Source organism: Rhipicephalus microplus, chromosome 3 (genome assembly GCF_043290135.1).
Source record: "Rhipicephalus microplus isolate Deutch F79 chromosome 3, USDA_Rmic, whole genome shotgun sequence".
In the NCBI taxonomy this organism is placed as follows: Eukaryota; Metazoa; Arthropoda; class Arachnida; order Ixodida; family Ixodidae; genus Rhipicephalus; species Rhipicephalus microplus.
Window position 1 is genome coordinate 66,282,482 of NC_134702.1, and position 26,512 is coordinate 66,308,993.

The 26,512-nt window shown below is 45.8% G+C and overlaps 1 protein-coding gene across 6 annotated transcripts in view; it reads right to left on the minus strand.

Annotated features, from left to right (window-relative positions):
* The window catches only part of LOC119174257 (uncharacterized), a 125,881-nt gene extending 106,916 nt beyond the window's left edge, over positions 1-18,965 (minus strand). For 5 of the 6 annotated variants that reach the window (XR_005110195.2, XR_012894273.1, XM_037425118.2 and 2 more), the window contains exons 1-4: positions 18,779-18,923; positions 17,951-18,139; positions 16,253-16,339; positions 14,179-14,289 (exon numbers count right to left, since the gene is read on the minus strand). Coding sequence is in view for 4 of the 6 variants with exons in the window: in XM_037425118.2 (XP_037281015.2) it covers positions 14,179-14,289; positions 16,253-16,339; positions 17,951-18,100 (348 nt within the window). In the remaining 2 variants the exon portion in view is untranslated. Of the gene's footprint in view, positions 1-14,178; positions 14,290-16,252; positions 16,340-17,950; positions 18,140-18,778 lie in introns of all 6 variants that reach the window. The other variant, XM_037425101.2, reaches the window with a different exon arrangement.
* Between the last annotated feature and the right edge of the window lie 7,547 nt (positions 18,966-26,512).

A 26,512-nucleotide genomic window follows, 5' to 3' on the forward strand; every position in this document is an offset into this window, starting at 1 on the left:
GCGCACGCACAAAAAACAGTCTTTGGTTATGACGGCGTTATCAAACGTCAGCACTTGCTCCCACAACACAGTAGCAGCACTATTGGGCTTGCTTTTCTGCCGTTCTTTCGTGAACGGCCAACATGATGCTGCAACATGATGCGTCCAACATTATGACTGTGGCAGCGACGACGATGATGGGTGGACGCATACTAAGCTACTCTTCTATAACTTGCAGCTGCCTGCGGCTGTCCAAATATGACCAGCCAGACTTCGTCACAGGTAGTGCCATCGGGTCAAGACTGCCGCAACTTGGATTATCACACTCATCTTGGGGGCGGTGTTTTTTCTCGGGAGCGCATCTTTTTGCACTGTGGCAGCGACGGCGAGTGGACGCATACTAAGCTACTCTATAACTTGCAGCTGCCTGCGGCTGCCCAAACCTGACCGTAAGGAACCCGGTGCAGTGGTCCACCAGGTTGCTGAAATACCAGCTATTCCATCGCTATCCATTTTTGCTGCTTTGCACCAGGGTCAGACTTCGTCACACCAACTGCCATCTGGTTACGACTGCCGCAATTCGGATTATTGCTCTCATCTTGGGGGCGGTGTTTTCTCCCAGGAGCGCATCTTTTTGCACTGTGGTAGCGACGGCGATGGTAGGTGGACGCATACTAAGCTACTCTTCTATAACTTGCAGGTTGGTGTATTTTTTTATTATTGCGTGCCTTCGCGTACCATGCCATTCCGTCGCTGTTGCTGCCCCGAGTGTTTTGAGCGTTACATTTTTTCTCGAAGCTAATGTAGAGATGTGAAATGTCACTTGCACCAAGTTTTATTTTGTGACTGTGTTTTCTGTCTCCTGTTGTACTGTTGTTTTATATTGCTAAGCTTGAGATGACCAGTGAAATAAATCCATGTAGCTTACACGACGTTGCAAAGGCCATGGCTGAAAAGCAACCAGGAAGCATAGAAGAGGTTGCTAAAGTATTGACTGAGTTGGTCACTAAGTTGGATTCATTTGCGTCAGGCATTAAATCTGACGTTGCTTGCATCACTACCTCGAATAAAGAAGTTCAGTCGGAAATCGCTGGTCTTCAAAGATCTGTACAATTCTTGAGTGATGGTTTTGAAAAATTAAAGCTTGATGTTTAGGATGTCAGGGATGAGCTCGCTATGACTAGGGCTGAAATCAAGCAGTGCCGCGATGAGAACGAACTTCTAAAGAAAGATGAAGCAGGCTAGGAGTGAGATAACTGAGCTTAAACAATACTCAAGAAATATGAATGTGAAAATTCAGGGGCTTCCAGTTGTGCCAGAGGAGAATCTTCTGAGAGAAGTTGAAAAACTTGCAGGATGTCTAAAGGCCGACATAACTGACAAAGACGTTGCACATCATGTGCCATCTAAAGATAAAGAGTAAGCTACATGTGATCGTGCGATTTCGTTCGAGAGCTGCCAGAGGCAGAATGCTTTCGGCAGCAAAGAAAAACTGAATGCAAGAGATTTAGGGTTCGACATATAAGGGGGGGCGCGGCAAGTAAATTGCCTATTTTGGTCAAAATATGCGATTTTCTGATTTATTTTTTTTCGTAATCTTCAGACCTTCAACTTCCTTGTTCTAAAATATTACAGCGAAACGTGCGCTACAAATCCTGCAAATAGTGTTTTTTCCGAGGCTAGTCGCCAAAAAGTGCGAAAAAAAAGCCCCTGAAACGGTGTTGTTCACGCCGCACAAACGCGCCAAGTTGTTGACCGTGGGCCGCCATTTTGGTAGCTTTGGAAAGAGGAGAAAGCCGGCTTCCCGATGGTCGCGGTCTCGTATTTCGCCGAGTGAAAATAAAAGCGCGAGGAGCAAGTAAATAAACGAAAACGAAGAACGGCAATTGGCTGCGCGGGTCACGTGGTAGCAGGCGCGACCTCTTACTGGTCAAAGCTGCGCCGCGCACCTTGGCAACCTTGGAAGCGCGAGCGCATCTGCGGCCGCCGTGTCGAGAATCATCCGGCGTGCGCTTCGTTTTTTGCCAGTTTGCTGTTTTTGTGATAGTTCGCGTGCTTTTTTTACCAAGCTTTGTTTACATCGGTGGTCTCTTCTGAGTGCTTGCTCATACTGCGGTGCTATGTTGCCGCAAAAAAAGTTCCGGAGCGTCCACAAGTACGGCAAGCGTCGGAAAGCTTGGAACAAAGGGCAGACGACTGCGGCTGCCGTCCCAGTCGCAGTTCCGGACGGAGCATGCTCTTCAAGCGTCACGGAGCCTCTACTCAGACCCTTCGCTGATTGTTGTGAGGCCGAGAGTGTGGAAGGTGCCACATCGTCGTATGTCAGACCGCCGGATGCCGTCGACCGTGATGGACGCTCTCGCGAACCCGATTGCGGTGGCACCGTGTCGGCAGCCGTTGCAACTCCGGGCGTGCGCGCGTCGAACATTCTATCGCGAGTTTCGGCCCAGATTCCGAGCAGTGAAGAAATCGCGCAGCGGGCGCAGACAAGGCGGGATGTTTTGGATGCCGTAGCATCGAAGTCCGCTTCAAAGCGGAAGCTCGAGCTTCTGAACGAAGGCTGCGACGAAAATGACGGCGGTAAGGACTCCACATTCTTCATTGTAAATAAGAAGATGCTGAACGGTCTGCTTTCGTCAGTAAAGTGCAACAAGTGCGACGAAGGGTCGATACGCCTCGAGACTACGCACTGCCTTGGACTCGCGGCGAGGATGGAACTTTTTTGTGACAATTGTGGCAGAGTGAACAGTGCGTGGTCGTCCCCTAGGTGCTCCGGGCAACAAAAAACGAACCCCTTTGAGGTAAACGTGCGTGCTTTGAGGGCTGTGCAGTCAGTTGGCAGAAAACAATCTGCCATAAATGACATTTTTTCTGCGATGGACATTTCGCATCGAGCACTGCACCACAAGTCCTACCACAGACTGCAAAGGAAGTACAGCCACCCTGCCACCACATCAGCTGCCACCCGCATTGAAGCAGAAAGTGCACAGAAGGTGCATGACATTTACAAGGACCTAGGAGGAGTGCCAGGCAACATTGACGTCATTTACGACGGCACGTGGATGACGAGGGGGCACAGAAGTCATATTGGCGTGGGCTGTGTAATCGAGCTGTACACAGGCTTGGTCTTGGACCACTGTGTCCTGTCCAACTACTGCCAAGGCTGTGCTGTTGGCCCCAAGCCTGGTGACGACAACTATGAGGAGTGGCTTGAGAAACACAAGCCACAGTGCCAAAAGAACACCGATGCTAATGCAGGCCAAATGGAAGTAGAAGCAGCTAGGATCATGTTTGAAAGATCGTTTACCAAGTACAAGCTTCGATACATCAATGTGCTCTGCGACGGTGACAGCCGTACGTACCTTGCCCTCACGCAAGACAAGGTGTATGGCTACATGGTGATTAAGAAACAGGAGTGTGTGAACCATGTGAAAAAAAGAATGGGCACTTCCTTGCGCAACCTTCTTGATGAGCACAAATCCAAAGGCCGAGGACTGAGCATGGGTGGCAAAGGCCGGCTGACGCAGGGCCTGATAAAGAAGTTGACGAATTATTATGGCTGGGCCATTAAGAGCCACCCCAACGATGTACCTGGCATGGAGAGGGCCATCATGGCCACTTATTACCATGTAACATCCACAGACCAGGATCCACACCACAACCTGTGCCCAAGTGGGACTGACTCCTGGTGCCCGCACAATCAGGCATTGGCCAAGGGAGAGCCGCTGCCGCCTCACAAACATAAACTGCCCCCTCTTGTGCGAGTGGCACTGCTGCCAATCTACAAGCGCCTCTCGAACAAAGAGCTCCTTGAAAGGTGTGCGCAGGGAAAAACCCAGAACGCTGTGGAGAGTATGAACAGCCTCATTTGGTCACTCCAGTCCAAGAGCCAGTTCGCCTCCCTTCGAAGCGTGGAAAGTGCAGTTGCAGATGCAGTCTGTCGTTTCAATGGTGGCTGCAAGAGTGCGCTGCAAGAGATAACTGCTCAACTGGGCTTCAATCCAGGAGACTGCTCTTTGCGGCGAGCAGCCGAAAAGGATGCCAAAAGGGTAAAGAGGGCTCAAAAGGCGCATTGTTCCACGACAAAGAAGCGCGAAACTGGGTTGCGCTCTACAGAGGCCAAGGCCACAGCATCTCAGGATTACTGCCCAGGAGGATTCTGAGTGTTTTAGGCATGTTGTGAACTTCCAAACAAGAGTGAACTTTCAAAGTCAGTTTTCTCAACTCTTGATTTTCGCCTATGTGCCTTCGCTAGAACATCTGTCATTTTCTAACAAAGACTGATAGAGTCGTTCCGTTTTTTGCACTAGGCTCAGGAGGCCTTTAGCAGTGCAATAAAGCTTTATCTCTCTTCTTACTCATCATTTAAAATTTTTAGAACACATTTTATAATTACTGCGATGTGTGTGCAAAACAACATCCATGTTTTGGAAATTTTATTTATGGTTACAAGAACTAGAAAAATCAACTAATAGCTTCTTTGCACAAGTTGATGCTTTGGGAACATAATAATATGAAAAAATAATTTCATTTAGCAATAATTATCTCTTTAAGTGTGAAGAGCATTAATTAGTATAATTATGCTTGTAACTCAAAAAGTACAAGAGGTATTTGAAAACGGTTTTCATATTTGGAATCCTCACAATCATCCACATACACACACCAAATTTCATCACAAACAGTACATTAATAAAAAAATTAGTTTTACTTGCCACGTCCCCCCTTAATATACGTTAATGAGCACCTCTGTCGTGAAAACAAAATTCTGCTAGCTAAAGCGAGGCAAGTGAGGAAAGAAAAGAAATGGAAATTCATCTGGGTGTCACAGGGAAAGATTTTGATGCGGAAGTTAGAGAACACAGCAGTTCTGTGCATAACCTGCGAGGAGGACTTGGTGCGTGTAGTGTAACAAATCATTATAATGGTCTTCTTAGTTGTGATTCTGTATGCTATATTTCTTTCGATCCTTTTATTTTTTTGGCTGAACAGGAAAATGTAATGCAAATGCCTTTTCATACAGTTTTTGCATGCTACACGGCATCTTGTATAATCACTGCTATTTTTAATTGGTTCTACACAACTGAATATTTGTTTTATACCAGTAATAATGTTGCAAACTCGAATAATGCTATTTCTCTAAATACTATGCATCTCTTGTTTGTTATCTATGTTTGGTTATCAAAAGTTGTGGAACCAAAGTGTGGTACTGCAAATGATGATAAACCATCATTACTACATATTCTATTTACTTTTACTTATGCATTCTATTCAAGAGCTGATACATTGTTATACTCAGTAACCTTATTGCCTGTTTATATGTATTTATCTCTATCATCTGCAAATGAACACTAATATAGTCTTCTAGTCCCTGTCAAGTAAACACACTTTTTGAAAATCTGGGCGGGTCACCCCTAGCTGTACTTCATAATAATATGCAGTCCACACGTTGTAAAGACGACGACCTCTTTGCTCTACTTGATCAGTTTAAATTTAATTTTTCCGTAATAATGCTTACAGAAACATATCGCGACCACTTAGATGTTATGACTATCGAAGGTTACAATACAGCCTACTTAAATAGAAAAACAAGAGCAGGAGGTGGTGTATGTATGTACCTTAAACATGAAATGAGATACGAACGGTTAAATGAATGGTGTCAATGCTTGGATGATTATGAAATTGTATTTGTTAAAGTGAACTACTGTGTATTTGTGACAGTGTACAGACCTCCCGATGGTAATATTGACAATTTTATGCAGTTCTTAGATCAGATGTTTGCTTTCATAAAAGAGCATAATTATAGCATTGTATTGGGAGGTGACCTGAATGTTGATATGTTAGCAAACACAAAAAAACAAAAGGATCTTTCCACACTTTTTGGTTCTCACTTTTTATCAAATGTCATTGTCACTCCTACTCGTATTAATCGAGTGCAACGTTATTAGACCTGTTTGTAACAAACTTTTCCTCAGTATCCATACTTTCAGGCACTATATTTACCGCGATTAGTGACCACCTCCCTGTATATTTCATTGCGCCCCAATTCCGTTATCAGCCCAGACAGTCCGTTTCTGGTATATTATATCGACCAGTGAATTTAAAATCTCGAACTTTCATGTTGAAATTGAGCGAACAAAATGGGACAACTTGTTTTCCTTGTCCACGGCTGATTTAGCTTATGACTATTTTATGCAAACGTTCATTTCACTTTACAATAAATGTTTTCCTCTTAGGGCTTTGAAAAAGCTAAAGCGTGCTCGCAAACCTTGGATGACTTCCGAGATACTTAAAATGATGAAAGAAAAAGATAAATTATTTAACGTATTTCTAGTTACCCGAAATTCAGATAATTTGAAGACGTTTAAAAAATACAGAAATTCAGTCACTAAAGTCCAACGACAAGCAAAACGAAATTTTTGAAGGCGTCTCTGACAGCAAAGAAATCCGGAACAAGTTAAACTCCATCATATCTCGAGGAGGAGCTACAAATTGTTTAGAACTTGTAATTGACAATGAGGTTATTAAAGGCAAAGAGTTAGCGGATAAATTCAATGAATACTTCACACACACTCTATAACTAAAAGCTCGCATCAAACAAGTGCTTTTGAGTACTTACCAGCACCACTCAAGGAATCAATATATTTTTGTCGGATACAGATGACAGATAAAGATGAGGTAATACGAGTGTTTTTTTTAAAAGCTTTAAGATGTCTAAGAGTGAGGATTTAAATGGCTTAAAAATGGAAGCGATAAAACATGTTATTGACCTACTTAGTCCATGTCTGACACACATTTACAACGTTCCCTTAAAAAGCAGCATTTTTCCCAGAGAATATGAAGGATGCTAAGGTGACGGTGATCCACAGTGGTGGAGACAAAAACACTTCAACAAATTACAGGCCGATTTCAATTCTCCCGCTTTTTCCCAAAGGACTTGAAAAAATTATTCATACTAGACTTGAATTTTTTTTCGATAAATATTCCGTTATAACTCGATCACAATTTGGTTTTAGATCAGGCTACTCAACCGAAAGAGCCCTATTGTTTAAAAAGAAATTGATTCTCAAAAATATTGAGGCCAAAATGTTCACACTTGGCAGATGTTTAGATATGTCGAAGGCATTCGACAAAATAAATCACAAGACATTATTAGGAAAACTGCAGTGCTATGAAATTCGTGGTGTAGCCTTAAATCTGATCGAAAGCTACCTAACAGACAGACACCAGTATGTATCTATAAACAGAGAAATTTCGTCCGTGCAAACTGTTAAAGATGGTGTTTCCCAAGGCAGCATATTGGGTCCCCTTTTGTTCATTATATTTATAAACGATTTTGTATACGTTTACCCTTCAGCCCAATACGTAATTTACGCAGACGATACAAGCTTATTTTTTTCAAATACGAATGTTAGTCATCTTGTAAACACCGCTAACTCGACGTTACAAAAGATATACAGCTGGACCCTTAAAAATTGTCTCAAAACAAAAGCTGTCCTTTTTCATGCCAAATCTCCTCTCAATGAAACCACTGAATCCTACAATCTCATGTTAAATAGCAGCATAATCGATTTCTCTTCCAGAAGTCTTTGGGCGTTGTTTTCCATGAACACATGAAATGGGATCATCACACGGAATTTTTATACAACAAGCTTTGCAAAGTCTTGGGTGTCTTGAGAAAATGTCAGGGTTTATTGCCAGTTCCTCAAAAACTTCGGATATTTAATACGCTCTTTACATCACATCCAAGTTACTGCAACCTAATTTGGTGTAATGGAACAAAGCAATCTATTAGTAATCTTATCTTACAAAAAAAAAAAGGTGCTACGATCTGTTGCTAACCTCTCTTTTAATGCCCATATTTCACAATTATTTGCTAAATACAAAATAATCAAATTAAACCTGCTCTACGAATATTCTTTAGCAGTCTCTTGTAGATCTGATGTCTCTTGCAGATCCGATACCATAAAAGGTCGCGGCTATATACGTAGTTTAGCTAACTTGCAATTAAATCCTTCAACGCGCCTAAAACCGACACTGAATATTGGCATGTGCCAAGACCGCGCACAAGTTATGGCTTTCAGACATTGAGTTATTGCTAGCCGAATAGACTAAACAAATTAGGAATTAATTATGAAAATGTTCGTATGCTCTCTAATATTTTTATTTTAAATATGCTTTATTAATTTGTGTGTAGTATTATTTTCTGTTTGATTACTTCTTTCTTTTGATGTATAGCATGCGAGTTTTTTGGTTAGTATAATTTGTTTAAATTTTTTTTTATTCTGATGCAAACCAAATACATTGCTGGTTTAAACTGTCCCGTGTTTAATTTGATTTTGCCGTTTTTGTTGCCACAGTTACCATGGGGATATGGGGCTTTGTCAAGCTGTTTTATTCAGCTTTTTTTCCTCTGTTTCAGCCACTTACTGTACAACTGTACGTGGTAAATAAACTAAACTGAAAACTCAATCTGAACTTTTTTGCACCGCAGGGCATAGCGAGACACACAAGCACGTTAGGAATATGACACCTTTACATGGGCGATACCTTTGCAAAATGGCGGCAGACACTACCAGCAAGTTTTCCTGGCCAAACGGGAAGTGACATGCTAGTCATGTGTCTCAAGCAACCAATGGAATCACATGCTGCACGTGGTTTTGTCTTCACTTTTTTTTGCTTTCGAACAAGATCAAATGACGCTGGTGAAGCACGCAGTTCGCATGCCGTCGGCGGTTTAAGGGGGGAGGCTACCCTGGAGACCGAACTTTTTTATTTTGTAAGATATCTGGATGAAACTTTCAGGGGTTGTTCACTACAATAAAACTAGCACAACTGCCAAGTTTCACGAAGCTGTGTTTCTTAGTTCCAGAGTTATTGAGGTTTAATTGGGTGCTTCACATGGGTGCCTGAGGAAGAGTCGTGAGAAATCCCAGGACATAGTAGAAAGCTGAAATTCATTGTGGTCATTCCTTGATAGCTATCCCAGGGCGCTACAAAGCCGTTTTTTTAATTTCCTTCCCCAAAAATTTTCACGCAACTTTGAATTTGATGTAACCAGTAATGACCAGATTCATCAAAAATTGTTTATTATAAATTAACAGCACCAATTTTCAAAAAAAGGAGCTTGTTACGCCCTTGCAAAGTCATTCAGGAACAGAATAAAAAAACCGGCACACAAATCTGATGAACGGTTTTCGAGTTCTTGCTTTCCTCAGCACCACAACTAGCAAAAAAATCCGTTCTGAGAAAACAGGCCGAGAAAGTTCAAAACATGTGTTTTCTTCAAAAGGCTCCAGCACAGTAGCTAGAAGTGTCCTGGCGCACTCTTTTCTTCTTTTGCCTGGCCTCCATCTTCTCTTGGTGTCCTTTAGAATTCTTTTTTAGGCGTAAAGCGTCTTTTTCACGAGCTCGCTGGATGGCCAGATGACCTGGTTGAAGTCCAATGGAGTCCGATATCACTTGGGTTGCTTTGCAGCAGCCGGCATTGTAGCACAGCACTGCTTCATGCAGTGCTGTTTCTACCGCGATCAAGGATGAGTGTTGGTTCTTCGGCATCAGAGACCACAGAATGGAGTGGAATGATTCTGATGCTTTTTGCGTCTTCGCTCCCAGGCAGCGCTGAAGAAGCGACTTTTGTGACAGTCTTTCGTAGATGGGCAGCATAGCTGCAGCGACATAGTCCGGTAGGCTGTGTTTATGGTTTGGCTGTGGCTCGCGCTTTGCCTCTGCAGCTCTATGGCGGCACCACGATTGAGCCCCCTCTGGGCAAAGTTCATGGTGAGGGTCCTGGTCAGTCGATGTGACGTGGTGATATGTTGCCATCACTGCACGCTGCATGGCTGTTAGGTCAGTTGAATTGTTTCTCAGGGCCCAACCATAATATCCTGTCAGCTTTTCAATGAGGGCTTTAGTCAGCTTCCCCTTTCCACTCAGTGGCTTATCACTTTTCTGCACAATGTTTAGAAGAGCACTTCCAATCCTTTTCTGAACATGGTTCAGACATTCTTCTTTTACAATTGGCACTAGCCCGTACACATTCTCTTCTGTGAGGGCAGCGAAGGTACGGCTGTCTCCGTCGGACACAAGAGTGGTGTACCGCAGGCCATGCTTGGATACAGACCGCCCAAAGAGAGTCAAGCCTGCCTCCACTTCCATGCTTCCCGATTTTGCGTCCGTTTTTCTGGCAAATGTGGTGCTTCTGCCAGCTTTCGTATGCTGCATTTCCAGGTTTGGGCCCTGTTTGGCATCCAAGGCAGTGGTTTGAAAGAACTACAGCATCCAAGATGAGACCTGTAAAGAAGTCAATTACCGATCCCACTCTGATGTGTGACCCCGCTTATGCCATGTGCCATCGTACACTACAATGATGTCCTTGCAGAAGCTGGGGTCCATTTCTTTATATGTTTTGATCACTGCTGTGGCAGAATCAGCATAAAACTTCTCCAAAGCGGTGGCCTCTGGCTTCCTGAACGTCTCTTTCAAGTGCTTTTGAAACGTCTTGTGGTGAAGACCTCTGTAAGAGACGTTCATGGCAGCCCAAAAGTCATTAGGAGCTGTTTCCCCCTTGCCTATTTGCTTTATAGCCATTATGGCGCGGACATTTACATCGAAGGCCTGCGTGTCCTTTTTGGGGGCGATGTCCATAATTTATTGACGGTGCCACAAGAGGCGCACAAGTCCAAGCTTGGTGCTCTCTCGGACAGTCATAGCACCTTTCAAACATTCTTTGCACACTGTGCGGCTGAGCACGACGTTAAAGATGTTCATTTGAGCAAGCGAAAAATGTTCGCCCTCACTTGTCACTGCAGGTGCAAGAGCCGGCTGCATCAGTTGAAATTTCTTCTGCATCGCCAGCGTAGACTCGAGTTCAGCGCGAACGGCGTCACGACGTTTCGCATTCGCATCGATTTCTTCCTTCGTTAGAAAACGCGTCCGCAGATGAAGCGACGGTCCACTCACGCTCGATGGCGCAACCGATTCAGACGAAGTGCTGGGTCCGGCGATATCAGAAGCACTCGGTGTCACACTGGATGGCATCGATTCGGAGCACGTGTCGAGCCCGGCGATCTCGGAAACACTCGGTGCATTTGCGGCTCCAGCCACACTCGATTTGTCGGATTCTCGACTGGCGACAGCCGACAACACAGTTCCGTCGCTGCAAGCGTTTACGTAGTCGGCACCCGCAGCAGAATAGCGGAATTTCGATGAGCGTACAAGCCGCATAGCGCGCCTCCGCGCACCGGACTTCTGCACTGACTTCGGCTTCGTTGCCGGCATCGCCCGCAACAACAAAGACGAAAGGCACAGAACTAGTGCAAAAAGAAAAAAAAAAAACGAGAGAAAATGATCGAAAAGATAGCACAAGGCGAAGAGCGGCTCGTAAGCAGACGTCTGTCGAGGCGGACGGAGCAGAGAGCAACAACGAAGCCAGCGCGCTGGACGCGCCATCGAGAGGAGCGACCGCCCCCGCTGCTGCACAGCAGCCAATGGCAGGCACGCTTTCTCCCGCGAGATATGAATGCGCTACTCTAGCCAATCAGCGCTCCGCATCGCATCGCGGGAAAACGCCAATAGCGTCTCAACTGTGCTGCCGACGCCATTTTGCAAGGCGGCGAACGAGAGAGAAAGAATTCGCGGTCAAAACAACACTAAGATGGCGCGGGACGACCGCATGGTCCGGGAATGGTGCGCGCGCGAAGTTTGGTTTGATTTCGGGATTTGCGCCTGTTTTGGACGCCGCGGTGGCCTCGAAAATAGTATTTTTTTGCACTTTGCGGTTGAATTAGGTGCTGATAATTACAGAATAGGTATTTTATGAGACATACAACCCAAAAATGTGGTTTTTCAAAAACAGACTTTATCGCGATTTTTCGGTTTTCAAGGGCCGCGTCACCCCTTAAGTACAGCTACAGCAGAATCTCGATCATGCAATTACAGTTGATGCAAATTTCGCGACGATACGGATTTTAAGGTTGTTTTGAATGGACAACATTATGTAAAATACACCGTGATGTGGTGTTATACGTATGGTTTCCCCAGCCACCGCGGATGATACGAATGCACGATTGACCGCTGCGTGCCACAGCGCGACGCGGCAAGAACATGCTGCGAGGCCGACACAAAAAAATTTTCCCGCCACGCGATAGCATAGTATCGCCTATTTGCTTCCCGGCTTTGACTTCACCTGCTGCTTTATCGCTCTATCTCTCAAACCACATAATGTCAACAACCAGCCGCAAATCAACATGGCAGCGAAAGCATCGGCGGTGAGTAGCGTTGGCGCTATTGCGAACTACCCGCGCGGCACGTCAAAGCTCACGGCCTTGACAAGGACGCGGTCGTCGAGAACCTGGTTTGGATTACGATAGCTATAACACCCGAAGTAGAAGAAGGTGCAGCACCAGCGAGTCGGCTTGCCCGAATGCGTCTTGCTTTTGCACTGCCGGCTGAATCCGTCGGCGCTGCTGTGTCCGCTCGTGTCACTTCGGCTGGCGTGTCTTCCGAAATAACGTTAGTAAAGGTGTAAACTGTTTCTTTTCAGTGCTTTGTATGCATAATTTTAACTCGTTACGAACCGCAGTCTTCAGGAAACGGGCAAAATGAAATAAATTCTCAAGCGCCAATGGCAGCGGCGGGGGTGGCATGTATACGAGGGGCAGAACAAATGTGAACATCTTCAGCGTGCGCGGACGTGGTTTTCCGGCCGCGCTGGCATTTACGCTCTGCGAATTCTTCAGGACACTCATTTTTTTTTTTTCATGTCGACGTCGCGGCGCGGTTTTTGGCTGCTTAAGCGGGGAGGCGAGTGAATTTTCAATAAGTTTGACTGCTTTCGCTTGCTCTAATGTCAACTGTGAATGCGCTGTGCCAGCAGAATGAGCGAGAAAACCACGGCACTTAATTAAAAGACGATGACGACGGGAAGTTTTTAAAGAACATCACAGACTTTTGTTCATTTCTATCAGCTTTCAGTTGTTTTGGGTTCATACGAATATTTTACGCGCTCGCTTTGGATTCGTATCACTAAAATTCTACTGTGCTTCAGACTCCAAGGTCAGCTTGCGCGAATTGCTCTTTATATCTGTTATAACTAGAGAAATAAGCAGAATTTAAAAGACAAAACTTGCTCATAGGTATGAAACTGCCTCAAGTAAGCAAAAACAATGAAAGAGAAAAGAGAACTTCTAAGTGCCACATCCCCTTTAGTTTTCACGAGGACTTGTTAACCTTCAGCGCACAACAAAAAGTGTTGTCTGTTCTTTTTTTCCATTCATCTTCGATCAGAATTTTGCGACGTCAGTGAGAATCTTGTCCGTAACCTCTCGCGCGGAAGCTCAAAACCACGCTGCTGGCAATACTGTACTTCATTTAAAGCTGCACAAGTCGCCACAAAAATTTAGTTCTTTTACATCCATACCATAGCAGTACTTCTCAAAGCACTCGCCCCCGCCAACAAGCGGGACGTTCACTTTCGAAAAAGCAAATATATATTCTTTTAAAGGTTGCCATTTACGATGAGCAAATCGCCGCATGTTGGCGTAACTTTCTGCCAACCAGCCCCTGGCTGAGGGAGGTAATGGTGGGCACGGTGCTTGCAGTGACGTCGCAGTTTGCGAACAGGGAGAGGTCTATTCTGAAACCACCCACGCATTTAATTTACAGGCACTGGCAATGTGGTCTCTTTCCGACAGCTCTTCTGGTTGCCTGGCAATTTGTGACAAAACTTGAATACCACTGCTCAGGAGGATTACACTTGTAATGAATAGAGGTATCAGAATAACTTGCTCCGCATTTCGTAATTCTAGTCACAATATAACCAATGAGTGAATTATTGTACAACTTACCGAGCTACACTGAACTAAAACTGATTGCCAATGCCACATATTAGCTGCAAGCATTACTAGAAAAGAAGGAAACCGTTACAGATTCCTGCTGCAACACCCCATGTTCAACCTCCTGTCAATCGCTTATCGCTTTCACCAAAACGGCAGTGTGCAGCGATATATTTCACCGAGGAGCAGAGTCAAAAAGCTTTAAGCAAAAGGAATGTCTAGTTTACCGTAAGCCCCATGTTTGTAGTCTCTTCCTCCCCCCTACCACACAGAAAGAGCAAAACCAATTGGTAACCACAAACGAGGATTCCATGTCTCAATGGGGCAAAGCAACACCACACTAACGTCAACAGTATCTTGCACTGACCTCCTGCTTGTTGCCCTCAATGAGCATGGTGATGGCTCGCGTGGGGTCATTGTCGCAGTCATGCAGTGCTATCACGACTGCATCACTGGACTGGCCTGTCACCTCCATCACCTACGGTAGAAATGACAGCAATGAGTATACAATACCTACCACCACCACTGCACTGCCATAAAGCCAATAACATGCAAACAAAATGATAAACTCCTCAAAGTAAGAAGCATTCTATATACACTCGCGACAAGGAATACTTTCTCCGCTTTTTTTTTTGCGCATGGCAGTTACAGTTGTCTATTATTGCAATGCGACTGCATGGAGAGCATCAAGGGATGAGTAAGGGAGCCAAGTACTTGTATACGTGCGACTGGATTGCAATAGGGAGCTTGCATGAACGGCGGCGACGCTATGCACTCTGGGTAGGCAGCCATATTTTTGTCAGAGGCGGCCAGGTAGCGCAGCAGCACAGTCGTGTTTCCAAGCGTTGGCGTACCTTGCAAGCATGATCGAGTGCGAGCGCGCCGGAAATTTAACTCCAGGAAGTGTCAAGCACGATTTCAGTCTTAGCGGAAGACTACACCGTAGCGCTACGCCAGAAAGACCTCGAGTGGAAAGACATGAGAATTTGCTCCAAGTGGACCCATTCACGCTTTGTGCGGGCGACTGTGTAAGTGACGTGGAGTTGTGGCCATGCATTGACAGCTCCGATATTCATGAATTTATCGTTCCGAGAACGAGTTCGAAAACTTGGGAGCAGATACAGTCCAGAAAGACCCTCGAGGGCGACAACTTTTTGAAGAGTGGCCGAGTGCGGGAGCCGTGAGTGAAGAAAGTTGCCGTCGACACCAAGGTCGTTGTCACTCAAGTAAGACGCGGTAAAAAAAAAAAATTGAGAACGTTCTTCTCGTGCACGTGCGTCGTACTTCACGTAGAATAACGCAGTGGGATGTGAGCAAGCTTCGCTGTTCCCGGCCATGCATGTGTAGTGCGCGGCAAGGATCTCGCCATCACTCTTGCCCATGAACAAGACGTCGACGGGGGCCTTGTGAACACACCGAGAATATAATCGGACCTGAAACAAACATTAGCATCTATGGCAAAACCAAGTAATTTAACACCTCTTACTTGAGTGACGACGATCACGGTGTCGGCGGCGAATTTCTTCACCAACGGCTCCCACAACCAGCTACTCTTCAAAAAGTTGTGACCCTCAAGGGCCTTTCTGGACTTCATCTCCTCCCGGGTTTTCGAACTCGTCCTCAAAACGAGAAATTCATGAATATCGGAGCTGTCGACGCGTGGCCACAAGTGCACGTCACTTGTGGCCGCACGAAACCTGCACGAAGCGTGAATGGGTCCACTCGGAGCAAACTCTCGTCTCTTCTTCGCACCGCTCGAGGTCTTTCTGGCACAGCGCTGCGGTGTAGTCTTCCGGTGAGGCTGACATCGTGCTCGACCCTTCTTGGAGTTAAATTTGCGTCGCGCTCGATCACGCTTGCAAGCTAGGCCAACGCTCGCAAACACGGCTGCGCTGTTGCACTTTCAGGCCGCCTCTGACAAAAAAATGGCTGCCTATCCAGAGTGCGTAGCGTCGTTGCCGTTCATGCAAGCTCCCTATATGTAACAGTAAAGTGGCGTTAGAATATTCTGATCATTCATCAGTCGACAGCATGGCCTTTAAATATTGCAATTTTGACCATAAATGACCAGTGGAAGGCAAGAGAGTGCCTTCTAGTGAAATTTTATAAAAGGATATTCGTCAGTAAAAAGACAGCAAATTAACATCACTAGAGCTCTGGGCTGTAGCAGTAGCCAAGAGAACTTAACTGCTAATACACAGCAGTCTCGAAAGCACACAGCGGTATCGGCAGATCTGTCCACAGAAGCAGCTTGTGCATTGCCAACTGTCATTGAACACAAAAGATCCCACAGCTCGAAGCATCTGCCTTGGCAGCTAAGCTAAGCTGGCATATGCCCAATAAGGAGCAAACCTGTTGCGCTTCTTAGAAAGAGCAAAACAGTCCCCTCTTAGCCTAACGCGGCAGCGTGCGGTGCTATCGGACTGCAAATTGCTTCTCACCTGTTGGACTTTGTTCTTGATGTCCGGATCATCCTGCTTCGTTGGGTCATTGATAATCTGTGCCAGCCTGATCTGTTCGGGAGTTGGCTGCAGAGGGATAAGGCCATCTCAGCGTCAGTTAGGTTAATATGACAAATGAGAGTCAGTGAATATGTCTGCTTAAAGCCAGAATTAATTTAATCAGCAGTAGAAAAAATCTCATGCAATCTCATGCCAAGTATTTGTGTAGGGATTAGAAAATATTGCCCATCATGCTCTTCTGTTGCGTACCCACCTGCCTTAAGGGCGCGGGGCCTACACATGATGTGCAACTTGGTTCGATCAGGTACCACCAAAAGCAGTTTTTACAAAAACTACTAACGAATGCGAGAAGCCCTTTGGATAGATTCCTTCACTACTACTTCACACAGTCCTATACTACGCTCCCTTATTCTTTTTTTAGTGTCACCCTCTACATATTGGCAACATTTCCTTGGTAGGCCACTGTGGTTAAAAGTGTTTAATGAACAGTCGCTAACGAGTCACATTATGTTATGAACCTATCTCAAGCACGAAAATTGCCCTCCTTGCAATACATTTTTGGCGATGTAAATCGACCTTTCTACAAAAAACCATGTGCCGTAATACACCCAAGAATCTGACCAAGCATCGAACAACGGCTACAACTGAATAAGTGCGCTCTGCAAGAAGAGACAGAAGTCTCACATTGTAGCACCGACAACACAATGCTTCTGTGTGTTGGAGGTGAGTGTACTCGTACACAATGTACACTGAGAAGCAAGCACATGAAGTATGGGTCAAAATGAAGGTAGTTTCAAATTTATATAGTTCACTGCGAAAGCAATTAACAATACCACTGCCCTTCATCACTAAGCATGCATTAAACATCAGAAGCTAGCACTATAAATAAAACTATCAAGTGAAGTAGAGCAATATTTCACTACATGCTTCGCTGATTTCCACTCAATAAATATCAGTTAACCATACTGACCTGAAAAGTAACTATGGCAAAGACGCCCCAAGAGAAGTGCCAGGTGACATTAAGCTATACATAAAACGTGCCAAAGCAAGCTGCTGACCGGTTCATTTTGGGCAAGATTTATGCCACAAACAACACGTGTTGGCAAGCAACATGGGCAGCTAAAAGCAAGCCTTGCAGACAATGTTAAACGTAAAAACAACCGCCAAAAAAAAAAAAAAAAACAGAGGATGGATGTGATGCAACATGATAGGTGCAATAAAATTCCTTGCGTAACACTGCTGCGGTTAAAAGCACTATTTGTAGTGTTAAATTTACAGCACCACCACTCGCAGGGTTAACACCGAACCTTGAGATTTATACTATAAATGAGAGGTGCGACACAGGACACGACAATAAAATACAGAACGAGCGACGGCGTTCTGTCCCCTGTTAACTAAGCTCACATTTAGGCATGAGCGATTCATACAAGTCGGAAGTTATACGGGTAAACGACAAAGGGACACTGCATTACGGATGGCTTTGCAACGAAAGTTCTTTTCGGCGCCGATGTCCGACGAGGCGGTATCGACTGCACACGGTAGCACGACTAATTTCTGACAAGAAATTAGCACAGCGCGCGAAACAAAGACAGTATTACGAAAGGAAAGAACAAAGAGGCGCAAAAAAAAAAAAGTGCGACGCGAGAAGGGTGGCAGCGGGCGCCAGCAGGGACTCACCTGGACTTTGGGAATGAAGCCGTCGGGCGGCTTGGCATGCCCATCTGTGGCAGTGACCGCCTTGGGGGACTGTGTCGTCGCCGCCGACGGTGACTTGTTCCCTCGATCCCGGCTGCTTTTCCCCGCCCTCTGTGTATTACTCGAACTCATCACTTGAATACCGTATGTACAAAATGTTATGTACAAAAGCTGTTGGGGGAGAAACAGAGAGAATTTTTTGAGAACGATCGAAATCGAAGGTACGGCGGTTTCACGTTGCGTTACCGAAGCTAACCGCAAGAAAACCCCCGACCGGGCTGAGAAGCAGACGCGTGCTTGGGCTACGGCGCACTTCGCGCAAAAGGCACGCTCTAGAGCAGAAACTACGTCGTCTTCTCGCTAACAGTGCTGCTAAATGGACGCCAGAAGCGAAACGCGTACAGTTAAACTCGCGAATTGCGAAACAGCTCCTGCCAATGCCAGTCCGTTACAAGAAAAAATAATAAGACAAAGAACTAACAGGGTCAGACGTTGTCGACGCGATTCAACTTTCACTGGATGGGGATCGGGTTAAATGGAATCGGAGAAAGAAAAAAAAAAGCTCTTGAAAGCGGCACTCTCGGCGAGAGCAGCCGCCTCAGTCAAATAGAAGCCGATTCACTTTAAGAGATGAGAGTTTTGCAAGACTGCATCGATTCCGGTATTCCATTCGTTTCATAACGACCGGAGCTTCTGCGATGACGGTAGTGGCCGGGGCAAGAGCGAGGCGACACAGAGGTTAGGCCTAGCTCCTAAGCCTCGTACGCGCACACACAATACTGCACGGAAAACAAATTTCCAAAGCCTTACGCAGCCCTAATGAAAATTCACATCGACGCCTCGGGATCTTGTGATTCGGGAAAAACGTGCAAAAATATCGCGCGCGCAACAAGCCCGAGTACGGAGCCACTTCGGTTATCTTAGAACAATAAAACACGTCCAAAATGCGTTTACCTTGGAAATGCGCTCACAAAACGCTTGTGTGTCACGTGACGAAGCAAACCTCTCGTCGTCGGTGACGTCAAAATGTGGGCGCAGTTTCGTAATGGTGAAGAAAACAATATTTTGACACTTTATAATAATAAACAAAATATTTTAATCTAGTTTGACAAATGTTTTGATAAAACTTTTGATTATTTTTTCATAATTAAATGCATACATTGTTCACGACGTTAAGAGTACGTGAAACATAGCCTTAGCGATCGGCTTTTAAAATTGTGAAGGAAGTTGTAAGTTGTAAAAGGGAACAAAGCCAGTTCACAGGGGGAACTAGATCACAAGGTGCTGCACCTTGCTATTCGTTTCAATGGTGCAGCTTCGGCAACCTCTGAACCCTGCCATTCGTTCGAAAGGTGCAGAAAAGGTGCAGCCTGTGCAGCGCTGGTTCGTGATTTTCCTGCACCTCTTACGCTGACGGTGCCAGCTTGGTGCAGCCGCCGTGCAGCTGAGCAGACGACGCAGCACTTTGGCTACACTGCTCTAGATAACTTTGGCGTAAACGGCGTACCCGCCTCCACTTAACGCGACGTGTTTTGCCAAGACGTTTGCGCCCCATAAACTGTACACATGTGCGGTTTTCCATGGGTCAGTGTTAGCTGAACGATGTAAACGAAAGGTCCGTTCGATTCGCCTGCACCACGTGAACCAGTTCACGAGGTGCTGCACCTTACCATTCGTTTCAGCAGTGCAGCATTGACGACCGCTGAACCCTGCCATTCGTTTTGAAAGGTGCAGAAGAGATGCAGCACCGGTTCACAATTTTCCTGCACCTCCTTCGCTGACGGTGCCGGCTTGGTGCAGGCGTGCGTGCAGCTGAGCAGACGACGCAGCACTTAGACGTAGGTGGCTTAGGCGCCGTACCCGCCTCTACAAATGCGGTGTGTTTTGCCAAGATGTTTGCGCCTCATAAACTGTCCGCATGTGCGTTTCGCCATAGGTCGGTGTTTGCTGAATGGTGTAAAATAACTGAAAAAAAAAAAATAAGGCCAACACCTTGTCGGCACATTGTCATTCGTTTCGGGTGTCGTGCTCTGCCTGCACCGCTGAACTCACGGTGCACAATTTCTGAACTTCGCGTGCAAAGCCGTGAATCGGTTCCGACCGGTTCAGGTGAATCGAACGGACCTTAAGTGAACAGAAATAAGGCCTGCACCTTGTCAGCACCTCGTCATTCGTTTCGGGTGTCGCACTGTGCCTGCATCACTGAACTCACACTGCACAATTTCTGAACTTCACGTGCACAGCTGCGAACCGGTTCCGGTTGGTGCAGGTGGATCGAACGGACCTAAAATAACAAGCGTAGGATGCTATATTAGGAAACACGTCATTACGCTGAAAACATGTCACAAAAAAAAAAAAAACGCAATAATTCGTATTGCTCAAAGTAAAAAACAAAATCACTTGAAAGCTTGATTTAGCATTAATAGACCAAAAGATGTTACCGGCAACAGATTGATCTACTTTTTTTGAACAAAACATGAGCGGGAATTTTAAACACAGTAAGTAAAAGACGTAGTAAACTCTATTGAGCCCTTCAGTGTTCCCTCAAAGGACAGCTGCCTAGTACTCACGTTGAGTCGCAGTTAGGGCAGTTTTGATGGGGCACAATGACGCAAAATGTCAAGGGCATTTGCGACCGACTGTTTGAAAACGAGGTTCTCTCCGGCTTGGCCCCTGTGGTGTCGTTGGACGCTGCAGCACTTTTCCCCGTCTGGCAATGCTGAGAACGAGGAGAAGTGTCACAGCGCTGCACAGTGCCCTGCAGCCATATCAGACGCAAACGTCACGTGACTAAGATCGTGATGCACTTTGAAACTTAACTGCCAGTAGTGGCAGATGCCCCGACTGCGGCGCGTTTCGTCCGGCAAGCTTATCTGCCGTATGCGCGTGGCGTATCAGTATTTGTCATTGCATGCCATCGGTTAAACTTCCTCAAACACTTTGTCATGGCGTGCATTTCCTTTTGACGTGTAGCTACGAAGGTAGGATCTCTGACGATCGGTGACGCGCGATTTCCAAGATCAGTGGCGTAAATTATGGGGAGGCACTCCTTGCAGGTGTCCCCGTGGGATATATCTTTCAGGCATCGAACTTAAATGGTTTGAAAATTTAATATAGCGCACCCTGCTTAAGATCATCTTTGAAACCTGAAACCTTTAGAATGAGAAGCGAAGTACTAGCGGCGTCGAATGAAGCCCGAACAGCGGAGCGCGAGTTTGAAGCATCATAAACAGTATAGTGTGTGCCGTCCAGTCATCACCATTGGCAGGCGTGCACATTCGGTTTGGCAGCACTGCGCGATCCCTCTAGAGTGTGTTATCTCCGTTTCTGCCCTAGTTTTTGTACGGTTTGATTGATATGTGGGGTTTAACGTTCCAAAGCCACCATATGATTTTGAGAGACGCCCTAGTGGAGGGCTCCGGAAATTTCGACCGCCTGGGGTTCTTTAACGTGTACCCAAATCTGAGCCCACGGGCCTTCAACATTTCCCCCTCCATCGGAAATGCAGCAGCCGCAGCCGGGATTTGAACCCACGACCTGCGGGTCAGCAGCCGAGTGCCTTAGCCACTAGACCACCGTGGCGGTGCAGTTTTCGTATGGTGATAATGGTGACCATCGTTAGCGTGCCAAGTGTTTTTGATCGTATCACTCGCAATTCCTTGGTTTTACTTCAGCGTCGCAGTGCAATCAGTGCCTTGACAAGATAAAACAAAGAGATAAATATAATCGGTTCTCGGTTGATTTTCAAACGATGGTCGTATCTCGTTCGCCAGCGCTGCTTCACGTGCACCCTTCTTTCAGAGACCGACCGGAAAGAGCTTCACTTTAACTGGAAATGCCGAGCATTTCTTCGGAAGAGAGAGCGCAAATTGTTTCGCTTTACCGGCACGAGGTGAAACAGATAGTTAAACGTATAACTTATAAATGTATAATGCGTTAAGCCTATAAAAATCACTAAGCAGGTGTATGACGAGTCAATCAGCCTATATTTGTCAATTAAACAGATATTACGAGTATTTTAAATAGAAAGGGCGCCATTGCGGCTGCGAAAGGTAAACAGTGTGAGATGGTAGGTGCCTGCGATGTGTGTTGGTGGTGAAAACTCCGCCAAAATCGCGGCCATGGTCTAGGCCGCCCCCAAGGAGGATCGGAGACCCTGTGTCGTGGCTGCTTCATGTGATTGCTGGATGCCTCAGTTGAATCTGCAGTGTGGTTTGAGCTAGCACGGCCGTCCTCCGCGCCGCAGCTTCATCTGAGAATGTGCGCCATGAAGTTTGAAGTGCGGATTATTGTTGTTTCGAGATTGCAATATCAAGCGTGGTGTCGTCAAAGGTGAAAGTGTCCTTGCTGCCGAGTTTTGCTTGTCGCGAAGGGCAAAGTCGACGATGAAATAAATTTATGCCTTTGCACAGTTCACGTGTGACTGGCCGGATGCACATGCATGAAACCCCAGTGAATCTGCGAAGTGTTCTTACGATGGATTGAAACAACTTTATTGTAGCGTTTTTACGAAGCCTGTGATCTCTGAAGGCCAAAGCTACTGCATTGCCGGCTGTTTTGTTAAGTGCGAACAAGTACGGCCGCTCTAATCCGTTGCTACGTAAATGCTCCCGTGCTGTCGCAAGCCGTGCGTGTTATTCAGCAAGGCATACAAGCTGTTATGTAGTTTGCTGGGCTAACGCCGTCAGCACTTCCTCTTGGGCATCGTTTATCAAGTGCTGATGGCCTAGACCATTGCGGTGGCACGTCAGTATTTTAAAGCGGCCTGCGGGTTACCTCGTCAGGTGATGGTACACTGAGCGACGTACAAAAGTTTCCTGAGACTACATTGCAGTGTGCCTTTCTGTCATCAAAACTTTGATAAACCGTGGAAATCAACATTCCTGACGCGTGTGCTGGAGAAACCAATGCAGCCAGCTGCATTTGAGTTTTTCGTGTCCTTTTGAGTCTCGCCTATAAAGAGCAATAATTCGCAAAACACTTTATCAAAGTAAATATAGCCAATTCTGCGAGAGTCATCAAACATCCAATATTGAAGGGCCTGTGGATAGGACCACCACCAGCAGCAGTCAGGCTGATGGGAGGCCGATGAGGAGGCGCAAATGTTAAAACAATGCATGCGCGAACAAAAAGAAAAAGTAACGAAGACCGCAATAGGGCTCGAACCACCGATCTCACCAGTTCTTATTTGTATTGTTGTCACGCTGGACCTAACAAACATTTTTTTTTTACTTTTACGTTTGGAGGTAACTCTTACTGCTTCCATTGTTACGTCTAGACCACGACCTCCTCTATCTATAGAGGAGGTCGTGGTCTAGACGTACCGCTAAACGCTTAGACTATTCAAACGAAGCGCCTAACTAAAAAGTGCATGACGTCACTTCCGTGTGGCGTAGCAGCCGTTTTTGTGTAGGGGTGGCTCGTGCGCCGCGCGGCGCAGCAGTCTCTGCCAAATAGAATTTGCCAGCCCACAGAGGAATTCCTCCGTGTGCCAGCCATTCCGTGAATATGGACTCCATGATGACAAGCCGTGCTACAATACTCGCCTTCAACTGCAACAGTTTAACCTCGGTACTTTTTTTATTTTGTTCCTTTCAAATACTAATACCATACCTGGAACACAAACAGAAATATTGCATTAGAGGGGGATCGCGCTGTGCTGCCACACCGGATGTGCGGGCCTGTTTGTGTCCGCTGGATGAAAATGCTATAAAGGCTGGAAAGTTCTTCCAAGCTGAAAAACTTCTAGCACAAAGTGGGTTCTAGCCTTCTATAAAAATGCGGCCGCTGGATGAAAATGCGCACAGTACGGCCTGCCGCGTCAAGCGGCTTTCTATGAGAAAGTGCGTGTCAGCCGTAGTTGCAGTTGCGGCCGCTGCAGCGCCACGGGGCGGGGACGGGAGGGACGGGGAAACGAGTGGCGGCGGCTCCCTCGGGGCAGCAGCCGCAGCAAATTAGCTGGTGTTTGTCACAACAGTGACCCACTCAGTTGTTCTAATCAGTATTTTTCAATCACATTTATCACAGCGATGACATATCGCATATTTAGTAGACTACGAGGCGCTATCTAGTTAAAAAGCTAACTGATTTTTCCTGTGCCTGCCGAGCGGCTGACTTTTTTTTTTTTTTTCCGAACCAGCTTCTCGCTCTGAGGCTGACAGAAAAATCCGCAATGCATGCAGCTGACTAATATGGTACCGAATGCTTGACAAAGTAATTGTTATATTTATTGAGATGTCTTAAACAAACATATTTTGATTATATTGTAACGTTTATTCAGCACTTTCGCGCTTTCTCAGCCGGAATGCTTGACAAATAATTTTTGGACACTTTACAATAGACATTTATAGTTTTTATATTCTGAAAGCATATCGAAGAAACATAATTTGAATATTTTTTTATGTTATGCGGCACACTGCCATGTGCCGGAGAGTAATTAAGCTTCAAACGCTAGATAAAAGTGGTTTCTACAAACATGGTGACGCACTCCTCGTAACATTATTGAAGAGGCTGCAAAAGTATACATCATTAGAAGTGCCATACCAAGAGAGTTCTTTACAAAAATAATACATCCGGCTGATGCTTCCACCGCATGGCTCACACACGCATTGAGCCGCATTTAAAATTCTGATACCAAGCTATCAGTCGCGTCCTCAGTACTAACTTTCGTCTCCTAGCTGGACGACGAGCAAGTCAAGGTCTTTTTCTTGCATCAAGCGTTTCAACTGGTACTCTTTGCGACGCGCTACTAGACCACGTACATTCAGCGTACCTATGCGTAAAGGAACAGAAGGAACAGTTATGCTAGCCATGTTGATGACAAGAATGAAACTACAATACTGCGCTTGCCGTGTCTCGTATACCAAGCAGTGGGAAAAGCGACCGGGGTCTTACGCCAGGAGCAGGGGCGTTGGCAGACACTTTTTTTTTTTGAGGGGGGGGGGGGCTCTCACAGACCTGACGGGGGGGGGGGGGGGAGAGGGCACAAGCATCGGCTTTTCTCCGTGACGTCACTATCGGCGGTAGTTCAAACAGATGGTGCACATGTATATCAAGTCATGAGATTCTCCCTCTCCCCATGCGCATGGTTGTGAAGAGAGTTCAGGTACTGTAAAAATGATTGATTGATATGGGGGGTTTAACGTCCCAAAACCACCATACACTGTAAACAAAAATATACCCAGCTGGGAGGAATCGGGGAAGGATGAGCCCGCTTTGCTCCGGTGACCTCATTCAAACCGGATTCTACGGCAGCAAATACATTCGTTTTCCACCGTTCTCCTCCGGTGATCGCCGGACGAAGGAAACCGGAGGAAAACGAGGCCAATCCCCTGACTATGCTACCGTGGTTCCTCCGGAAATGCTCCCGCGCATCGCTTTTGCCTCGGTGGATGCTCCTCAATTGCTCCGGGTCATCGCAACACTGGCACTAATTGGCTGTTCGAGCAGTGACGTAGGCAGCCTCGCCGCCGGGAGGCCGTTCTTCACAAACCAGCATGGCGCAGACCAAGCCGGTGCAGTGCTGATTGTGCGAAGCGCTCGGCCGCGTTGGAGAAAAGGAAATCGTTCTGAGCACCTTCTGGATATCAGAAGCGACAAGCAGCAACGAAGGTTATCAACGACTGAAGGAAGTTGTGCGAACGGTAATTGTGTGATGGTTCCTGGCAGCGAACGACACATTGTGATCTTGCGAGTGTTGAGGGATTTGGTGGTAGCTGGTGCGGCGAAAAAAAAAAAATGGTGAGAGAGCTCTCCTTGAATTACCCGTGCTATTTTTGTCAGGTAGTGCTAAGATTGGATAATGCTGGGTTGATAAATCAAACATTTGGCTAATTTTACAAGACGTCAGTGGAAAATCAGCGGAATTCTGATGATGCGTTGTTTGGACTGCGTGTTTCTTTTTCTTTAACATAGCTTCGGTAAAGCAAAACGGAGATGTGAGTGAGTTGGTACTGATTAATTATGGCGTAAATGTAGCGCAAGAAAAGTGAAAACTTAAGCGCTTGTGGTTGTTCACTTTCTTGTACTCGTCCTTTTTTTTTTTTGCGCAGAAATAACTCCATAACAACATCGGTAAATTCAATCAAGTCGCTGTAATATTTGGATCGCCAATTATATATGCGACAATAGAAAATATCACAGCTTTAAGTCAATTCTATAAACGTTAATAATTTTTATAGGTAAACCTAACTGGTTAAACGATATTTTTGGCCTTGTCAGTACACATAAACGGTAGCATTTGCCCACTTTCCATATCAATAAACGCCAGGTTGAGGTCTACCACTGCGTAAAAATTATTTTGATAGAATATGCTGGCTGAAGTAATAATAAAACTTGAATAACTAAAATCAGTTTTAATTATTTATAAGTGTAGTGAATCGAGGTAGGCCAATGTAAATGGTACATACATTTAGAACGCATGCACGCTACTTGTGAAAAAGTTATTCTGGTTGGATAAATGGTATATGAGATCTTCTTCACGGGACGTGTTGCTTTCAGGAAAAGAAAGAGAGGGGCAAAACAATCTGGCGATACTAGAAACAA